We start from the raw sequence: 15,591 nt of genomic DNA, 5'->3' as shown, positions 1-15,591 counted from the left end.
ATGCCGTCGGTCATATTCGAGATGAATTGATGTACGTACATTGCTGCATGGATTTGGCGCATAACGATGCTTACACAAATTCTGAGGCAATGAACGTGGGTTGTGGGGATGTAATGGTGTTGATTCTCCAATTGAGCACATAAATAACACCATCTATGAATGTTCATTCTTCGTCATGCAGACCAAAGACCGAATATGTAGTTTTCAAAAGTAACGAATAACCTCTTCTAGGTTCAGCATCTGTCCACGGAGATCCAACAATCCTTCAAAAATAGAATGTTTGCTTTTGAGGAATAACCTGGGAAACTTCACTTGGACTTAGTTTGAATGAACTCGGTATGCCGCACAAGCGCGACGACATTGATAGGCAACACCGCTGACGGATGATGGTGATCTAAGATGAAGACACTATAATGCCGTGTAACGCTTAGAGGACCATTGCTACCAGAACAGCCATCAACGATACAGAGCACACTTCGCCAATATGTCAGGGAGACTATGGACAGCACATATCATATTCTGTCCAGCCAGACTCAGAACAGATGGCCGCCGGGGACAGAGAGGCGAAGCAACAAGTCACCCATGACCGTACCTTCATGCAAGCTCAGACTATGTGTAGTGCGCCTTGGAGAGTGAATTACACATATGGCCATCAGCTGAGGAATCCGAGGTCGTAAGGCTAAGCTAGCATGTGAGGACAAGTACCATGACGGAGAATTTGATGAGTCCATAGAGGCTTTCTGGCTTCCTCATTATGGCATAGATGCATCCCAACAGTATCACATATTTTCCGTCAACATGCTCAACTTTCCGAACACGTCAAAGGCGTTCCGCAAACTCTAATGGACTGATGCTGGGATGGATCCGCGCTATGCAGGATTAAAACTCATCTATAGACACTTCTACATTCACGACGTCAAGCTCATGTCAACAAAAGCTCTGAGTATAGAATCCCCGGCAGCGTCCAATAGTTTCATCAACATGCTCGTCATGTCCGAAGTGTAGGTCAGCGGTAGAGAGGCAACTAGTGGGGTCTTCTTTGGTCCCCGTACCCCCATCCATACATCCGTGAACGTACATCCCGAGGGCCCGGTATGCTGCATCTTCTTTGAAGGCGCCTATTGCAAGGACCAAGAATGGTCTCCTGGAGAAAACCCTTGGGAGACCTTTTGTCTCCGAAAGCAACTGGGTTGAAGTTGAAATCCTTTCACTGTGCTGTAGCTAGTTTCTCCCAGGTAAGGTAGGAATGCGTAGAGCATTCAGCGATGTAGTATGCTTTTACATGGGATGATGAGATCATGTTGAGGTGCAAAAACTTCAATAAAGTCAGAATCTTCTCTTCCGGACAATCTTATCAAAACAGTGAAAGAGTAAAATCATGTGTTGTCTAGACTTTCGACGCCGTCACCTGAAAGTCCTCATTATCAAGTCACCCGGCTCCTCAACTGTGCTTTGCAGTTTCGTGATTAAACCGGAACTTCGGTTTTTAGCTCGTTGCCCCAATGTGTCTGCCTAAAAGATCGATGCTCATCTCACGTAAGCTTGACGAACCTCTCATATTCGAGGCCATGTTTGTGAGCTTCCCACAAGTAACAAGAGTCGGTTGGTAGAACAATGATGGGGGCCAATCCTGCGGAAGAAATAGCAACTTGTCTCCTGATATCCCCTCAAAGGCAGCCTGTCTGTAGACCTGCCCCATCGCCAACACCAAAACAGGCTTAGTGAGCTGATTGTCACCCGCTTGAAAAGCGGTGTTGGTTGTCCCCAACGGTGCATCGGCGGCTAGCTCACGCCAAATCCTTACAAACAATCAGGGGTCCTGCCCACATCACGAGTCCAGATTGGCCGGCTCGCATCAATCCTTGTAAGCCCCGCCCAAACCAATCAAAGTTGGCACGCGTGGATCTCTCTGCCATCGTGTGTTGTCTTTTGTGTCCCGCCCGAGTCCGAGCAAGTTCTCCTCTTCCCGCAACCTTTTCGCGCAACATTCGCCAATCAAGCCCCTAGCGAGTCTCGCGCCAGGCAAAAAACCACACCCAGAAAGCTCGGACTCTGGATACGCTTGCAGAAAAGTCCGAGCCTGACCTTTGTTTCAAATGCGGAAGAGCCTGGGTTGATGAAAAGAAACAAAAAAAAGTATGGCCCGCAAGGGGAACCGGAAAGTCAGGACTGGGTGCATCACCTGCAAGTAAGTACGACAGGACCCCGCCGGTAGGAGAAACAAAAAGAACCGTGCCATGCTCGTCTCTCTTTTGCCAAGTGCAACCGTCTGACAAGATAGATAGGGCCCGGAAAGTCAAGTGTGACGAAGGCAAGCCGTCGTGCGTTCGCTGCATCAAGACAGGTCGAGTCTGCGATGGATACCTACTGAAGATCGATGTGCGAGACCCCGTTGGATCGCGTGATTCGACTACACTCACCCTGCACCGGCCACACCATGTCTTCCCTGGAGCGAACTCATCAAGTGAAGGCCATGCGCTGCAGTTCTTTTGCGAGACAGCGGGTCCGTTGATGTCCGGCACCGCGGATCCCTACTTCTGGACCAATATTGTGTTACAGTTCAGCGCTTTCGAGCCGGCTGTGCGACACGCAGTTATCTCAATTAGCGATCTATTTCAACAATCTTATTATACGCCCGAGTCTAATGCGAAGATACGTTTCGACGACCAGACAATAGCTCTGAAGCACTACAACAACGCCATTCACGGGCTCAAAGAAATCAAATCAGAGCATAAAGAATCCGTCGTACTTCTCGTATGCGTATTATTCGTCTGTATAGAGTTCATACGCGGGGACAGAGAGGCGGCATTAAGGCACTGTACGCATGGCGTTGAAATCTTGAAGACCTCGCCCCAGCATGCTTGGACTCAACAACATCTTTTACCCATTTTTCGACGACTTAACGAATTTGCTTTCTTCTTCAGCGATGAGAATTCCGAATTTTCCGATATTTCAGACTTGGCGGGACCGATACCAACCACCTTTTCAACCTTCTCCGAAGCACAAGAGATGCTCGACGGAATCTTCAACCACACAACAAGAATTATGCGTTCAAGCCGGAAGTCCCATTCACTACCGAAAACTGCGTCTGGCATGTTTGAGCCCCAAAAGAAAATTTCTGTCTTTTCTCAATACTTTACCGACAAATCTACGATCAGCCGATTGTTGAATACATGGCTGAAGCTGTTCAGCGAGTTCGACCCAAAGATGACAGAGCTGGATGCCTTGGCTGCCAAACACTGCAAATACGGCGCGGAGTACGGGCTCAAGATGTATCGTTGCTTCTTGTTGACCCGCTACGAGTGCTGCCGGATATGGCTCAACATTGCTTTTGATGATCCCAAGTCAGGCTATGAGAGATCGGTGGACAACTTTGACCGAGTGCTCAAGCAACTATCATGGTTGGAGTCACAGATACCACACGAAGGGCCTTTCTCGGACCCAGTATCGCCTCCATTCGTATTCGAGACCGGCTTCGGGGCAAACCTGTTCTTTCTAGTGACAACCTGTTGCGATCTCGAGATGAGGCTGGAGCTCATCAGATTAATGTCGATTTTCGCACTGCCCAGAGAGAATCTTTGGGAAAAGGATGTGCTCATTGCGGCGGCGAAGAAGATTATCGAGGTGGAGCATGGAACCAAGTTCAAAGACCTCGTACAGTCTCCAACCGCGCCCTCGTACTCAGAGGGGACCCCGACTGAAGATGAAGACGAAGATGCAGAAGCAGAAGAGGAGGAACCCAATTTTGGAACGCCCGAGATTTGGACGGAGCAGGGAGAGTCGCAGGACGGTTCAGGCACGGGTGAAGAAGATGGAGCTCATAAGTCTGGTAAGGTTCTCCGGCGTGATAACCTGGCACTTTTCGGCTCATACCTCCTGATTCTAAATCCGTTCATGAGTGGGAAGATTGGATCATGATACCCCGCTGCAGAGCAAAGCAATAAAGTCAAATTTGAAACTTCCGGCATGAAACGACGCTTGCCTTAGTAGATATGAAGAGCCCTATTCATTTGGCAGGTCAACAATTGGACTCAACACCATCCATATTTGCTCGTTCCTTGAAAACATATCCCGACATAAACAACTCAATTGTGCACTCATTGCCTTCCCGAACTCCTGGTATGTCATATTGGTCGTCTAGACAATTCTATATGGTCGTTGAATTATCATCATAATGCCCGGAAATTCCCTCGTCATATGCGTGTCCACATGCCTCCCTCTATGTTCTGTCATTATTTCTTTAACATCCCGCTGGCAAATTGATTCATCAGCAACCCTCCAATTGTTGCCCCGACTGCATCCTTCTTACCATAGTCTTTTGGGTTGTTGTCCTTGAACGCCGCGATGGCACCTGCGCCTGCCGCGGCCGTCGCCATCCTCATACCCTTCTTCTGCCATGATGACTTGTCCTTCCTCATCCGCCACGCCTCAGCAGCACCAGCAACGACGGCAGCGCTTGCGGCAGCCTGTATGATATGCGCCTTGTCCGATTCTCGTCTCTGCAATCTAGACCGCGAGGTCGATGCAGCGGAGACCTTGCTGTCTTTCCGGCGACTACTACCGTTGCCCCGACCACGGCTTCTGTTGCGTCGTCGACGCCGATCATCTTCGCTGTCAGAGTAGTCATCGTACGAGTCGTAGCTGTCGTTCCGGCGACGAGGTGGCCTCTGGTCAAGCGAGCGGGCGCGGGTCTTCGGTCGGACAGGGCTGATTTCATCGTCGTAGGTGCGGCCGCGGCGGCGGTGCGAGCGCCCCGCCTCGGCGGAGTCTAGCTCATGTGCGCTCCGCGACACACGGCGTGATGCACGCGGGCGCTCGTAGGAGTAGTCGTCGTAGTAGGGGTCGTCGTCCTCATAGGTCGCGCGGTCGCGGTGGTGACGATCCGAGTTCCGTGACGGCATGGCTGATTCGCGAGAGCGGACCGCGGCGTCGAGCGGTCCACGTGGGAGTGAAAGGAGAGGGGATGTGCCAAGTCTCGTGAGGAGACCGGAAGCGGAAAGGCTGCACGATCGATAGGCAGGACTAGCGATGAGCCCGTTTTGCTTGGTCCTCGTAGTTCAGGGGAGTGACGTCTCGACTTTTTGCATCAAAGAATCAGTGTCCGATCGGATCGCAGGGGAGCGGGGAAAGACACGATTGTGCGACAATGAAGTGCTTGGTCATGAGAGATGGAAATGGATGATGAGGAGATCGTTCAATTTCTGCGTGAAAAGGAAGAACTAGGCTGTCTACATGAGAGAATGAGCGTTAGTTCGCTTTGATAAGGCATTTTGCATGGAAAGCACCAAGAGCTTAGGCAACTTTGAGCTGGCAATGGGTACCCGTCTCGGCAAGATTAAACTTGCTTATTCTCAGAGAAGGGTGATGTAAACGGGTGCAGATCGCTTCCATTTCGAGACAAAGCTGAGGCGTGCTGGGGCGATGGCAAACGTCAATATGATGCGGCCCGCTCACCCGCCCTACGCAAGAATCAGTCGAAACACGGAATGATGTCACACCGAACTCAATGCCGGGGACTATCTCGGTGAGAGCTGCTGAGGTCGGTGTGCTGACTCAAGTGGAGGAGCTCACCGAGATAAGTCAGGGGTTGGAGCTCGATCTGCCGATCCAGACAGGTCCGGACATCATGACTCCGAGCCATTGTCCAATCGGGTCTTAGCCCCTGGATCAGGGACGATCGCTGATTGAGATTCAAAGGGCTGAAGTTGGGAACAAGGGGTATGCATTTTCGGCTTGGTCGCTGGGTCAATCTGGCGATGCTTGTCTGAATGTGGCGCCGCTAGCGGCAGCGGCTTTGGGCATCGCGGGGACGGGACCCATTCACTGACAGCTGCAACGGGGCTGGAGGGACTGAGCGCGGGCGCGTTGATGCGCGTTTCTTCGCGTAAATGACAGCGTCATAGACTGGTTGCGCCGACGATGATATCAATGATTTGGTTGATGGTGTTTTCAACTCAATGCAGTAAGGCTAGCATGCTGATATCACAGCTGGATTCTGTATATGAAGGGAAGGGAAGTCCTCCAAGGTTGGATCTAGCATCTACATTATCAAACAAACAACATCCTTCACACCTTATCACAACTCAAACTCAAATACTCAAATCTTATTCATCATAAATCATGTCTTCCAACGAGGCCCCCACCGGTGACGTCCAGGACAACGAGTACGTCTCCCGCCAACCCCAGCGCGGCGAGCCCATCAGAGTCCAGGCCGATGATGCCAAGGTTGAGGACCCCATTGACCCTCAAACCGCCGACTCAGATCAGCAATTGGGTAAGTTTGCCTATTCCGATGCTACCAGCCCTGATTGACCGGTATCAGAGCGTGATGATAAGGAGGCCATTGACAAGGACAACATCATCGACGAGCGCACTCGCTCTGCGAAGCCGTCTGGCACTTACCGTGAGCCCGGCGATACCGAGGGTTTGGAGCGTGAGAGGCTCGAGTAGGAATGATACCAAACTGTATTATTAGCAAAGCGTTGAAACGAATGCGCTGAATTTAACTGGAGATTACGATTGAGTCTTGTTTCCAACTGTATGTGACTATCATCGCACTGAACTATTTTAAAACCATATGCCACGTGCGATTAGTCCACAGGGCCAGACAGCCACTTCGTGCTGATCTTCTTATAACGGATCACTTCGTTGTCATCCTCGTCGTATGATCTTTCAGCAACGATTTTGTAACCGCCAAAAGCAGGCCAAATCTTGGTCCAGCACACCCAGTAGACACCTCCAAGGAGAATAACACCAACGCCGACGATAGGGAAGACGTAGTACGGGTACCCGTCTGCGTTCCACGATCCATTGGGCGGGATGAACGGAACGATGCAGAGGAAGAAGTTGACCAAGATGTAGAGGATGGTGATGGGTGCGTGCGTGTGCCATGGCGAGCTCCAGTTCTCCTTCTTGTTCCACTGTAAGTAGAGAAGACCGCTGTGTACATGTCAGTAGATGTCTCGAAACGGATTGGGTAGTCAACGCACATTCCGACAAACCCGTTGATCCATGCTCCCGGGTACCTGTAAAAATGTTAGCCTCTAGCTCTATATCCTGAATGGGACAACATGGGACCCACGTGTACAGGTCTACAATTAGACCATAAGCTCCAGAAGAAGCGGGCGGTGCGACCAAAATGATCACCGTCACAAGCCAATGCAGGAAAAGCTTCAACAAAGTCAGCAAATAACTTGAACCACAACCTCAATAGGGAACGTACTGAAGCCGCAGGAGCGTTGAAAGGCTTGTTGGAGGCCCAGAACCGACTGAGCGGCAGCAAACCCTCCTTACCAAACTCCTGGTTAACTCGAGCATGGGCAAAGCTGACCGCAAGAACGTTGCCGATGTTGCTGAGGGCGACGAAGGCAGGAAGAGCACGTGCTCCAGCACTGTTCCCAAAGACATTACGGAAGAACACACCCGCGACGATCACGTCGGAATTGGCCAGCTCAGTCTTTGGGATCGCGGCAAAGTAGGCCACTGAAACAGTCAGAATCTTCCACGATGAGAGTACTCCCTTGTCAACATACCGTTAGCGAGGACATAGAGAATTGTGACGCCCCCAACGGCCAGGGGAGCAGCAATAGCAAGCGTCTTGCGAGGGTTCTTCAGCTCGCCAACGACGTAGTTGGCATTCTCCCATCCCTTGTAACTGTAGACAATACGCAGCAAGGCAGTTGCGTATCCGTAGACGCCGCCGTTGCCGTATCCGTCGCCATCTTCAATACGGAACGCATTGTCAAAGTTGTGCGGGTCGGGTACGCGGCGTCGGCCGGCAAGTGCAGCAAATCCGGAGAAGACGATGAAGAGCAGGACTCCAACCTTGAAGATGCCCAGGACGTTGAAAAGCCGAACACCCCACTTCGGCGCAACAGCGTGAATTCCGACGGCGAAAGTCACGCCTGCAATACCGATGCCGCGAGCGATCCAGCCATCCGGAGCCTCAGATCCAGAAGCGAAAAGAATGTATCGGCCGAATGCGAGGGCGTTACCGGTGGAAAATCCGAGCAGGATCATCTGCGATGCGAGCACGCAGGTAGCGAGGTATTTGGGATGCCTGTAGACACGTTCGAGGTAGTTCTTCTCGCCTCCAGAGCGGGGGATCGCGAGGCCGAACTCGAGGAAGACGGATAGACCGCAGAAGGTGAGGATGCCGCCGATGACCCAGAGCATCAGACTCACACCCACAGATCCCGTCGATTGGAAGATGCCGGATGGGGTTGAGAAGACTGGAGAGGATCGATCAGTTTTGTTAGCAGTCTGATTGAACTTTGTGACTCACTTCCCGTGCCGATCATCTTGTTAAGAATCAGGAAGACAGCACCCGTGACACCAATCTTCCTTGACTCAGAGTAGGCGAACGTCTGCTGGTCCTTGACGACACCGACCTCTGTCGAGTTATCATCCCGCTGTACATCGTGCCGACTCTCACCAACATGGTGGTCGTGCTTGAGCGGTCCGCTCATCTCGTCGTCCCGTCGAGAGATGTCAATCGTCTGAAGATGCCAAGATCGACTCGTGGGGATGCGAGAAGAAGCTTCCTCGAGGGGGGTCCGGACAGATAAAGTTTTGAGCTGAGGCAGGGAGATCGGCAAAGGTCACCGAGGGGGAGCTAGGAGCTATATATGTGCCCAGCCCTGCATCTACTTGCTGCTGCATCGCAACCCAAGACAGGCGGTGGAAGGGTTGATCTTATCCTGTGCAGACCTCCAATGCCCCGCACGTCATTGCATTGCAACGTCACGCAAGGGTACAAACGACTCGCTGCCTGCTACCGTGAGGACCATGAGGATGGGAGTAACCTTGATGATAGGCAACATAATCAGCGAGAGCTGTCCCGGGATGAGTCCCAGGAGGCTTGCGAACCCGTTCGAACTTTGATTTGACGAACTGGGTGGCAGGACGCCACAAAATAGCCTCATCGCCAACATCCATACTCCACACGGGCACCAAATTTTAAAATCATGGGTTCGGCTTTTTTCCAGAAGGATGCAGCGGCAGGGATCAGAGCTCCAGATGTGCGTCTAGGGTGTTGACGCGAGGTGGCACATGGGCTTGGGTGTGTGAGAAGAGCTGATGATTTCTCTTCAGCTGCCTCTTTGAAGCTAAATCGCCATAGATGCCGGCAAGCTCGTGAGGATGATGGCGTCCAGTGAGTTTTCATCCTCGAGGAGACAGGAATGCCAGATGGCCGTTGAATGGCCCGGTTGCAGTGAGATGAGCCAGACGGGCGACTGCGCCAAGAGGGCGTCAGCAGGCTGGGCGCCTGGGCAGCGGCGAGGACACGATAAAATTCATGAATCTGCCTGAGAAAGTCCTTCCTGTTGGGGAAGGTCACTAGGTTTAGCTTCGAGGGATGGACCGGAGGGATAGGCTTCACAGATTGTTTACGACCCAAGCCTCTTGGCGACTTCCAGGGCCCTGTAGACTTTGGAGAACCCCCGAAACATCGCAGGCAATGTGGGGTAAGACCCAGTGAGTCTTCGAGGCAGCTCACTGCATCGCCAAGAGCCCAACCAGTGAGGAAGAGGAAAGCACGAAAGATTTTCGTCGATGTCGTGCTCGCGGGGGTGTGATGGCGACACATGCCGGCTTGACTGGTGCCCCAGGCCCCTTTCAGGTTAACAAGGGCTGATCCCAGGCGTCTGCCGTATGTTTTGCGCGCTAAAATGCCTTCGATACCCGCAATTGCCAGCCGGGGACAACTCTAAATGAAGCCCTCCATTTTAGTACGCTCAGGCTCTGATACTCTCGATCAAACAGAAAATCTAATAATTCGACTACTTCTCATTACACTTTATCATTGATACCAGTCAGTCGGTCAATCCAGTCATCGCTTGGAAATGACTCAATGACTCCTCACCATTGCGATGAAACAATGCAGGGCCCCAACCTTTCCCTTCTTCTAGGCCTGGGGAATTTGTTGGTCATTCTCTAAGCATCCACTTTAAGTGACGGAGAGGGATCCGATGATGCATTGATTTCCATGCCCGGAGGTCCAGTCTCTCTTGTACTATCCTTCAAGCAGTGCCTCATGTGAGGAGGTCTTCTCTTTGCTTGTCATTATGAAGCAAAAAGCCCCAGGTACCACGTAATTTTCTTTTGGTAGTTTTGGGCCAATATTATCTGTGTCCTCTAAAGATCACATTCATAGCCCAGGCACAAGAAGATATTGTCAAGCGAAATTGTGGCATGTTTGTGTGACATGACGTCGAATCGTGGGAAATTGACTGAACGGTAAGAGACAAGTCATCAAAGGCCAGGTTAATTAGAGAGCACGAGGGTTTCGACTACCAATGGTGTCCTATTCCTAGGGTAACTGAGAAGCAATGTCTGTGTCTCTGAGACTTGAAATTCAATACCTACATCCATAACAAATCTCTCCAGTGATGTAAGAAACTATGATATCTGTGGAAATTCAAACGGAATGACTATGAGACAGGGAAGATGAGTTTTCCTACGCTGATAGCAAGAGTGTCCTGCGGACATACAAAACTTTGCCTTTGATTTTGCAACCGATTTGTGTTTGTTGCTGGAAAGGGTTGATCAGACGGAGCTAATAATGACCGTGACTCATTAGATGATTCGTATCAGATGTTTACCATTTCTGTATTCTTCACAAGGAAAACTGTGTTCATCGTCGCAGGGCCCCAGGATCTGCTCTCGGTTCTCCTCGTCAAGATGTGTAATCATGCCAATGCGACGGAATATGCCCCGACTTCGATCTTGTACCTCGAAGAGGAGGACCTTGAAACCCTGGGACTCCTCCACGGCACATGGAATGCAATAGAGTGACGAGTCAGCGTTCTGAGTTTCGAAGTCTTGGTGAAAGGTGTCCAGCTTTACGGACATAGTTCTCCGTTGATATTTCATTGTGTTGATTGTAGCTTCCCAGTCGGGTTCATTGCGCTCGTCCGTCTTCTGGCTTCGGATAAGACACAAGGGTTTTAGAGAGCCCCATAGCCGCATCCAGCCGCCTTTAAGAAGCCCAGTCTTTTCTTCAGTAACGTAATCCAGGTGGTAATCCTCGATCTCTATGAAGAACTCGGTAGGATACACCACTCGCCCAGACGAGAACACTGGACCATCTGCGGCCGCCCATGACCAGCTTGGGGCTCGGTAGGATGACTCAGAACAAGTCGAAAGTTGGGCTGAAGCTCGGGTCGACCAGAGCATTTCCTTCTTCAGAGTATGATGCCACATGCCCGCAACATATTCGTCTTTGAAGACATGTGCCATTTTTTTCGCAACGGCTGAAAGGGCAATCATTCTGTCGGCGGAGAACGAAAGTCTGCTACCGCTGTAAGTGGAGACTATGTCTTCCCAAGCGCATAGCATATGAGTATACGCAGGATCAGACTCTGATAACGTTACACGCTTGTTATCAAATTGGATGAGTTGACGTGGAGATGGATTGACTTGACAAAGGATAGTCTGTGGGACATCCTCTGGGTAGAACTCAGCCGCATTTTTCTCCCGGCACTCCCACGAAATCTGCCTTTCTCCAAAATGAAGTATTCTTCGAGAAAGTAAGCGCTCCTGAAGTACCCAGGCTCTCGAGTTGACCAGCGCGTCATGCACGTCTGTTCGCCATGTGTCTTCATCCACGATGCGGTAGACTGAAGTTTGCCCCTGTCGCTTGAGTTGGACAGTTTGCCACATGTAAGCTTCAGTTTTGCGATCATGGAAAAGAGAATGATGCGCATCAGGAGCCATCGACGCTGAGATGTTGCAAAAGGCTGCTGAGTAGACTTTATCCATGAGAGCGGATTCATGACGCCAGTCCGTCATTTTGTCTCCATCTTGAATAATGCAGAGAGAGTCTATCCACAGATATCTTACTCCCAATAGTCGTGCTACGTCTCCTGCCTCTCGGTATAGCTGTGGAAGAGTTGTGACCGACAGCCAGCTAGACAGCTCCGTTAAGTTGTCTGTAGTCAACTTCAGACAATCCGCCTGTCCCCAACAATGACTTAGCGTCATATAGGGCCCAGTAAGGTGCTCCTTGCTGGGCTGTACTAAACGGAAATGAGACCATGAAGTTTCTGGTGATCCAAAGTCTACTAGACGGGTGGGATACCAAGTTGCATTCGTCGCCGAAGCACGACACCGGGTGTGGCCTTGGACGCATTCGTCGCACCAGTTCTTAGCCTGTAGCAAGGCGTCTTTGGATGAAGTAATTTCAGCAAGGGGTCGAGGTGTGCGTGGTCCTCCATCTGCAAGAATTCTCTAGTGAGTATACGAGCTCATACGCACATCATCCGTACGGATAGGTGGGTTTGAAATTACCATTGTAAGGGTGGATGAGAAAGTCACCAATATTGCTCCATTGATATTTGGTCGCGAGCGTGCTCGACGGATAGGTCCGTTGCAAGTTAATAGAAGCAGTCATGGTCTCGAAATTCTCATAGCGATTATCCAAATGCCACCACAGCTGCATTTGGGTGACAGCATTTGAATCATGAGAGCTTTTTCCATTCTCAAGGCTTAGCTTGTCCACGCCAAGAGCTTGAGCTTGCTTTGTTAACCCGATGATATATGTCTGGTGTTCCGTGGCGAGACAAATCCAGATTCGGTTGCAAATATAGCACCCTGCCTCGACCGATGCTTTCAAAGAACTGCAAGTCAAGTGATGATCCCAGATGACTAGGGTACCGAGCTCCTCCCCCCAAACACTCTTCGGCACATTCGCCTCTATCCCATCTCGGCAGATATCGCATATCATATTGCACGTAGTAGCGATGGAGAGGCTGGATGGCGTTGAGAATCTAGGACAGACACGAAACAAAGTGTTGTGATACTGCGTCTCGAAAAATTCCAACTTAAAAACGTAAATGTCTTCGCCTCGACAGCTGCGCGACCTTGGCACAAAGCGGGGTAATATTCATCAGCAGCCCGTGACAACCAACGGCGTGCTGAGATATCCCATCGAGTGCTGCATGACGCCAGTACAAGAGTATGCGGGGTACCGCAAATCAAACATTGTTCTAGTTAATCGACACTTTTTTCCAGCGAATCAAAAGTTTCATTGAGACAAAGATTGGAGAAATTATGGCTCCTCAATGTACTGGCGTCATGCAGCACTCGATGGGGTACCGCGCGCCATAATAGACCGCATGCCCAATAAAGACGCCTGATTTAAGTTGGCTTACAAGTGTACAAGGCATAGAACATCATGGAATGAATCGCACTGAATTATAGTGAACTAGTTCTTCTATTTTACCGCTGGAATGATGCCCACAAGCCACTGGTCTACTTTTACGTCTTGTCTAGTACTTGTACTGCAACAGGGCATTGTTTGTTGACATAACCTGCTGAATAGCGATATCTGGCGCAAGACCCAACATAGGCATATTGTCGTTCAAAGTTGCCGGCCTCTCATCCACCTGACCAGTCTCCAGAATCCTGATGCCAGAGAAGTCTTGCGTGCGGCTCTCGGGCGCCTCCTGCTGCCACAACCACCAAAGTCTGTCAATCTGCACATGGTGAAGGAAGAAGAGCGGGTCTTCCAAACAGTCAGCTAACGAAATCGACCGATGAGTTTTAATCTATGTGGGTGCTTACCATTAGGAGATGTTGAGGGGATCAGGTCTCCGCCCACCGAATTGTGAATAGCGCCATGAGGCCCGTTCTCCAACGCCGTCGCGAATTGCGAAAAGTTGCCGGACGTTTCGGTGATTTCTGAAATTCTCGCAGGGGAGTAGGCCTTGCCCTGGAACTTGCCGTTGTCGACGCCAAGGCCGTCGTTGAATCCGCGGTTCAAGCAGTGCGCTCTTGGTGTCGTATCGAAGTACGGAACAGTGAAGTTGGCGAATGCGCCGTCAATCACGCACATCGTCAACGGGTTCGGGCGAGATGGCGATGTGAGGCCGCCGTTAAGTCCGTTGCCGCCGAAGCCTGTGGTGACATCAGTCGAAAAGACGGGGCTCTTCGACATGTCGTCGGAGTCCAAGGTCCAGTCCCAGTAAGTCATGGGACCGGTGTAACTGCATTCATCTCTCAAGGCAGTCTCGTAGATGTGGACAAAGTATCGGTGCCATGGGAGGAATTGGGCAACAAAGTGAACTGTCTTCGAGTCAGTCGCAACGCACGGACGACGCGGTTGATGGATGGCAACTGAAGTCTCTACTCACTCTGAATGTTGAGATGCGCGTGAACGTAAGGGAAGTCGTTGTAGCGCGAAGTTTCGAGACCAAGTTTTGATGGCAGGCTATCGAGACATTTTACGGCCTTGATGTAATCCGCCTTTGCTGAATCCGACAGACTCCTCCATTCGACTCTTTGAGCAACTTGTGTGTTGTTGGCGACAGGAAGGCCGAATATAGGGTTTGCGATAGTTGCAGCCAGCAACGCAACGTTGCGGGCAAAGCTGGAAGATCGCATCGTAAGAATATTGTTATGGTTTTGATGGAAGGAAGTCGTCGGCCTTCCGAGATGAGTTTAGAAAGGGCATCGCTTCGCCTAAGTACCATCTTGAGGTCTCGTATCGCCCCATCCGCGCTGGGTGAAGAGGCTGTTAGCGTGGTCTGCAATTTCGGCAACGCCTGGCGAGCTAAAATTGGCTCGGAAGTTGGCGAACACTGGAACTCCCCGCATCATCCTTGCATCACGAAGGGTAGATCTCCACTACACAAGCTTTCACAAAGAGTGCTCAAGAAGATGTCCAGAGCATCCGGTGGTCGACTCAAGCCTAAGCAAATATCACTAGACGGAGGGTGATACGCGCTTAGCGGATACAAGTGAAAATTCGGAACAGACTAGTCACTTGGAATGTTGCAATGTAGGGGGAAGTCATAGAGATTCCCAACTTGCTGGGGAGACTTGTACATTGTCTTGAGCTCTGGAGGCGAAAACTTCCCAATTTGACGTACCCACTCCTCAGGTCTAGGTTCTATGGATGTTTACCGAATCAAGAACAGAAAATTTAATGAAGACGTAGAATGCATGACGGAATCTGTCCATCAAACGACAGCCGGGATACTTTGCTGGTCATCGCGTTGGGGTTTCGAGACCTTCGGGATGGTTGACGCTCAGGATGATTTCAAGCTTGTCGCGCAGATACCTCTCAAAAGGCGTATGTCAAGCTCGCCAGGTACTTGGGCACTATTCAATGTATGCACAGTGTAGGGGAATTGATCTCCGCCCCATGGTAAATATCGAAAGCAGAACGGATATCCTACTCATGAGTTGATAGGCTTTCTATCCTCGAACAATGATCGGAACTCCGATCAATTCTGATGCCCCCCGGACCTCCGACTGAGATCAAATCTGCTTCTACTTTACAGGACATCTTTGAGGCCCTGATGCCAGTGTCTGTGAACGTATGCGCCATCATTCATATTGACATCCATACACGAGACGCTCGAACGACCGAACAGGTGATTAGCAAACTTCGTATTAGCATTCTTCCAACATGCAGCCTATAGACTCTTGATTCAATCATCCGCTTTTAAGCAGTTGATGACGAAACTTTGAGTTTCATGCGAGATGGGGGAGTACGGCGGAGTTGGGGAAACATGCTGGGGTTGCCTGATGAAGACAGAATCATGCAAACTTCAGACGAATGAAGTGAGGATATATCAATTCTCT

The 15,591-nt window shown here is 50.6% G+C and overlaps 5 protein-coding genes across 5 annotated transcripts; 2 read left to right on the top strand and 3 right to left on the bottom strand.

Annotated features, from left to right (window-relative positions):
• Nucleotides 1-3,207: 3,207 nt before the first annotated feature.
• CGCS363_v009212 (uncharacterized protein) lies at nucleotides 3,208-3,918 on the top strand (the record flags this gene model as incomplete). The annotated part of the gene is made up of 1 exon (XM_036641061.1): nucleotides 3,208-3,918. The coding sequence occupies one exon, from the start codon at nucleotides 3,208-3,210 to the stop codon at nucleotides 3,916-3,918; it is 711 nt and encodes a 236-aa protein (XP_036493470.1).
• A 314-nt stretch (nucleotides 3,919-4,232) lies between these two features.
• Nucleotides 4,233-4,901, bottom strand: CGCS363_v009211 (uncharacterized protein; the record flags this gene model as incomplete). Its single annotated transcript, XM_036641060.1, has 1 exon — nucleotides 4,233-4,901. One exon carries the CDS (start codon nucleotides 4,899-4,901, stop codon nucleotides 4,233-4,235), a length of 669 nt encoding a protein of 222 aa, XP_036492698.1.
• A 1,219-nt stretch (nucleotides 4,902-6,120) lies between these two features.
• On the top strand, nucleotides 6,121-6,450 carry CGCS363_v009210 (uncharacterized protein; the record flags this gene model as incomplete). Its single annotated transcript, XM_036641059.1, has 2 exons — nucleotides 6,121-6,274; nucleotides 6,323-6,450. 2 exons carry the CDS (start codon nucleotides 6,121-6,123, stop codon nucleotides 6,448-6,450), a joined length of 282 nt encoding a protein of 93 aa, XP_036492854.1.
• Nucleotides 6,451-6,590: 140 nt separating this feature from the next.
• Nucleotides 6,591-8,468, bottom strand: MUP1-0 (High-affinity methionine permease; the record flags this gene model as incomplete). The annotated part of the gene is made up of 6 exons (XM_036641058.1): nucleotides 6,591-6,939; nucleotides 6,990-7,025; nucleotides 7,082-7,170; nucleotides 7,223-7,482; nucleotides 7,533-8,231; nucleotides 8,285-8,468. 6 exons carry the CDS (start codon nucleotides 8,466-8,468, stop codon nucleotides 6,591-6,593), a joined length of 1,617 nt encoding a protein of 538 aa, XP_036493685.1.
• Nucleotides 8,469-13,271: 4,803 nt separating this feature from the next.
• ustQ-0 (Tyrosinase ustQ) lies at nucleotides 13,272-14,385 on the bottom strand (the record flags this gene model as incomplete). The annotated part of the gene is made up of 3 exons (XM_036641057.1): nucleotides 13,272-13,507; nucleotides 13,567-14,067; nucleotides 14,136-14,385. 3 exons carry the CDS (start codon nucleotides 14,383-14,385, stop codon nucleotides 13,272-13,274), a joined length of 987 nt encoding a protein of 328 aa, XP_036493570.1.
• Nucleotides 14,386-15,591: the final 1,206 nt, after the last annotated feature.

This window comes from Colletotrichum siamense (genome assembly GCF_013390195.1).
Source record: "Colletotrichum siamense strain Cg363 chromosome Unknown KSG_Cg363_contig06, whole genome shotgun sequence".
Taxonomy (NCBI): domain Eukaryota; kingdom Fungi; phylum Ascomycota; class Sordariomycetes; order Glomerellales; family Glomerellaceae; genus Colletotrichum; species Colletotrichum siamense.
Note: the sequence above shows the minus strand (reverse complement) of the source record. Positions and strands in the feature narration are given on the sequence as shown.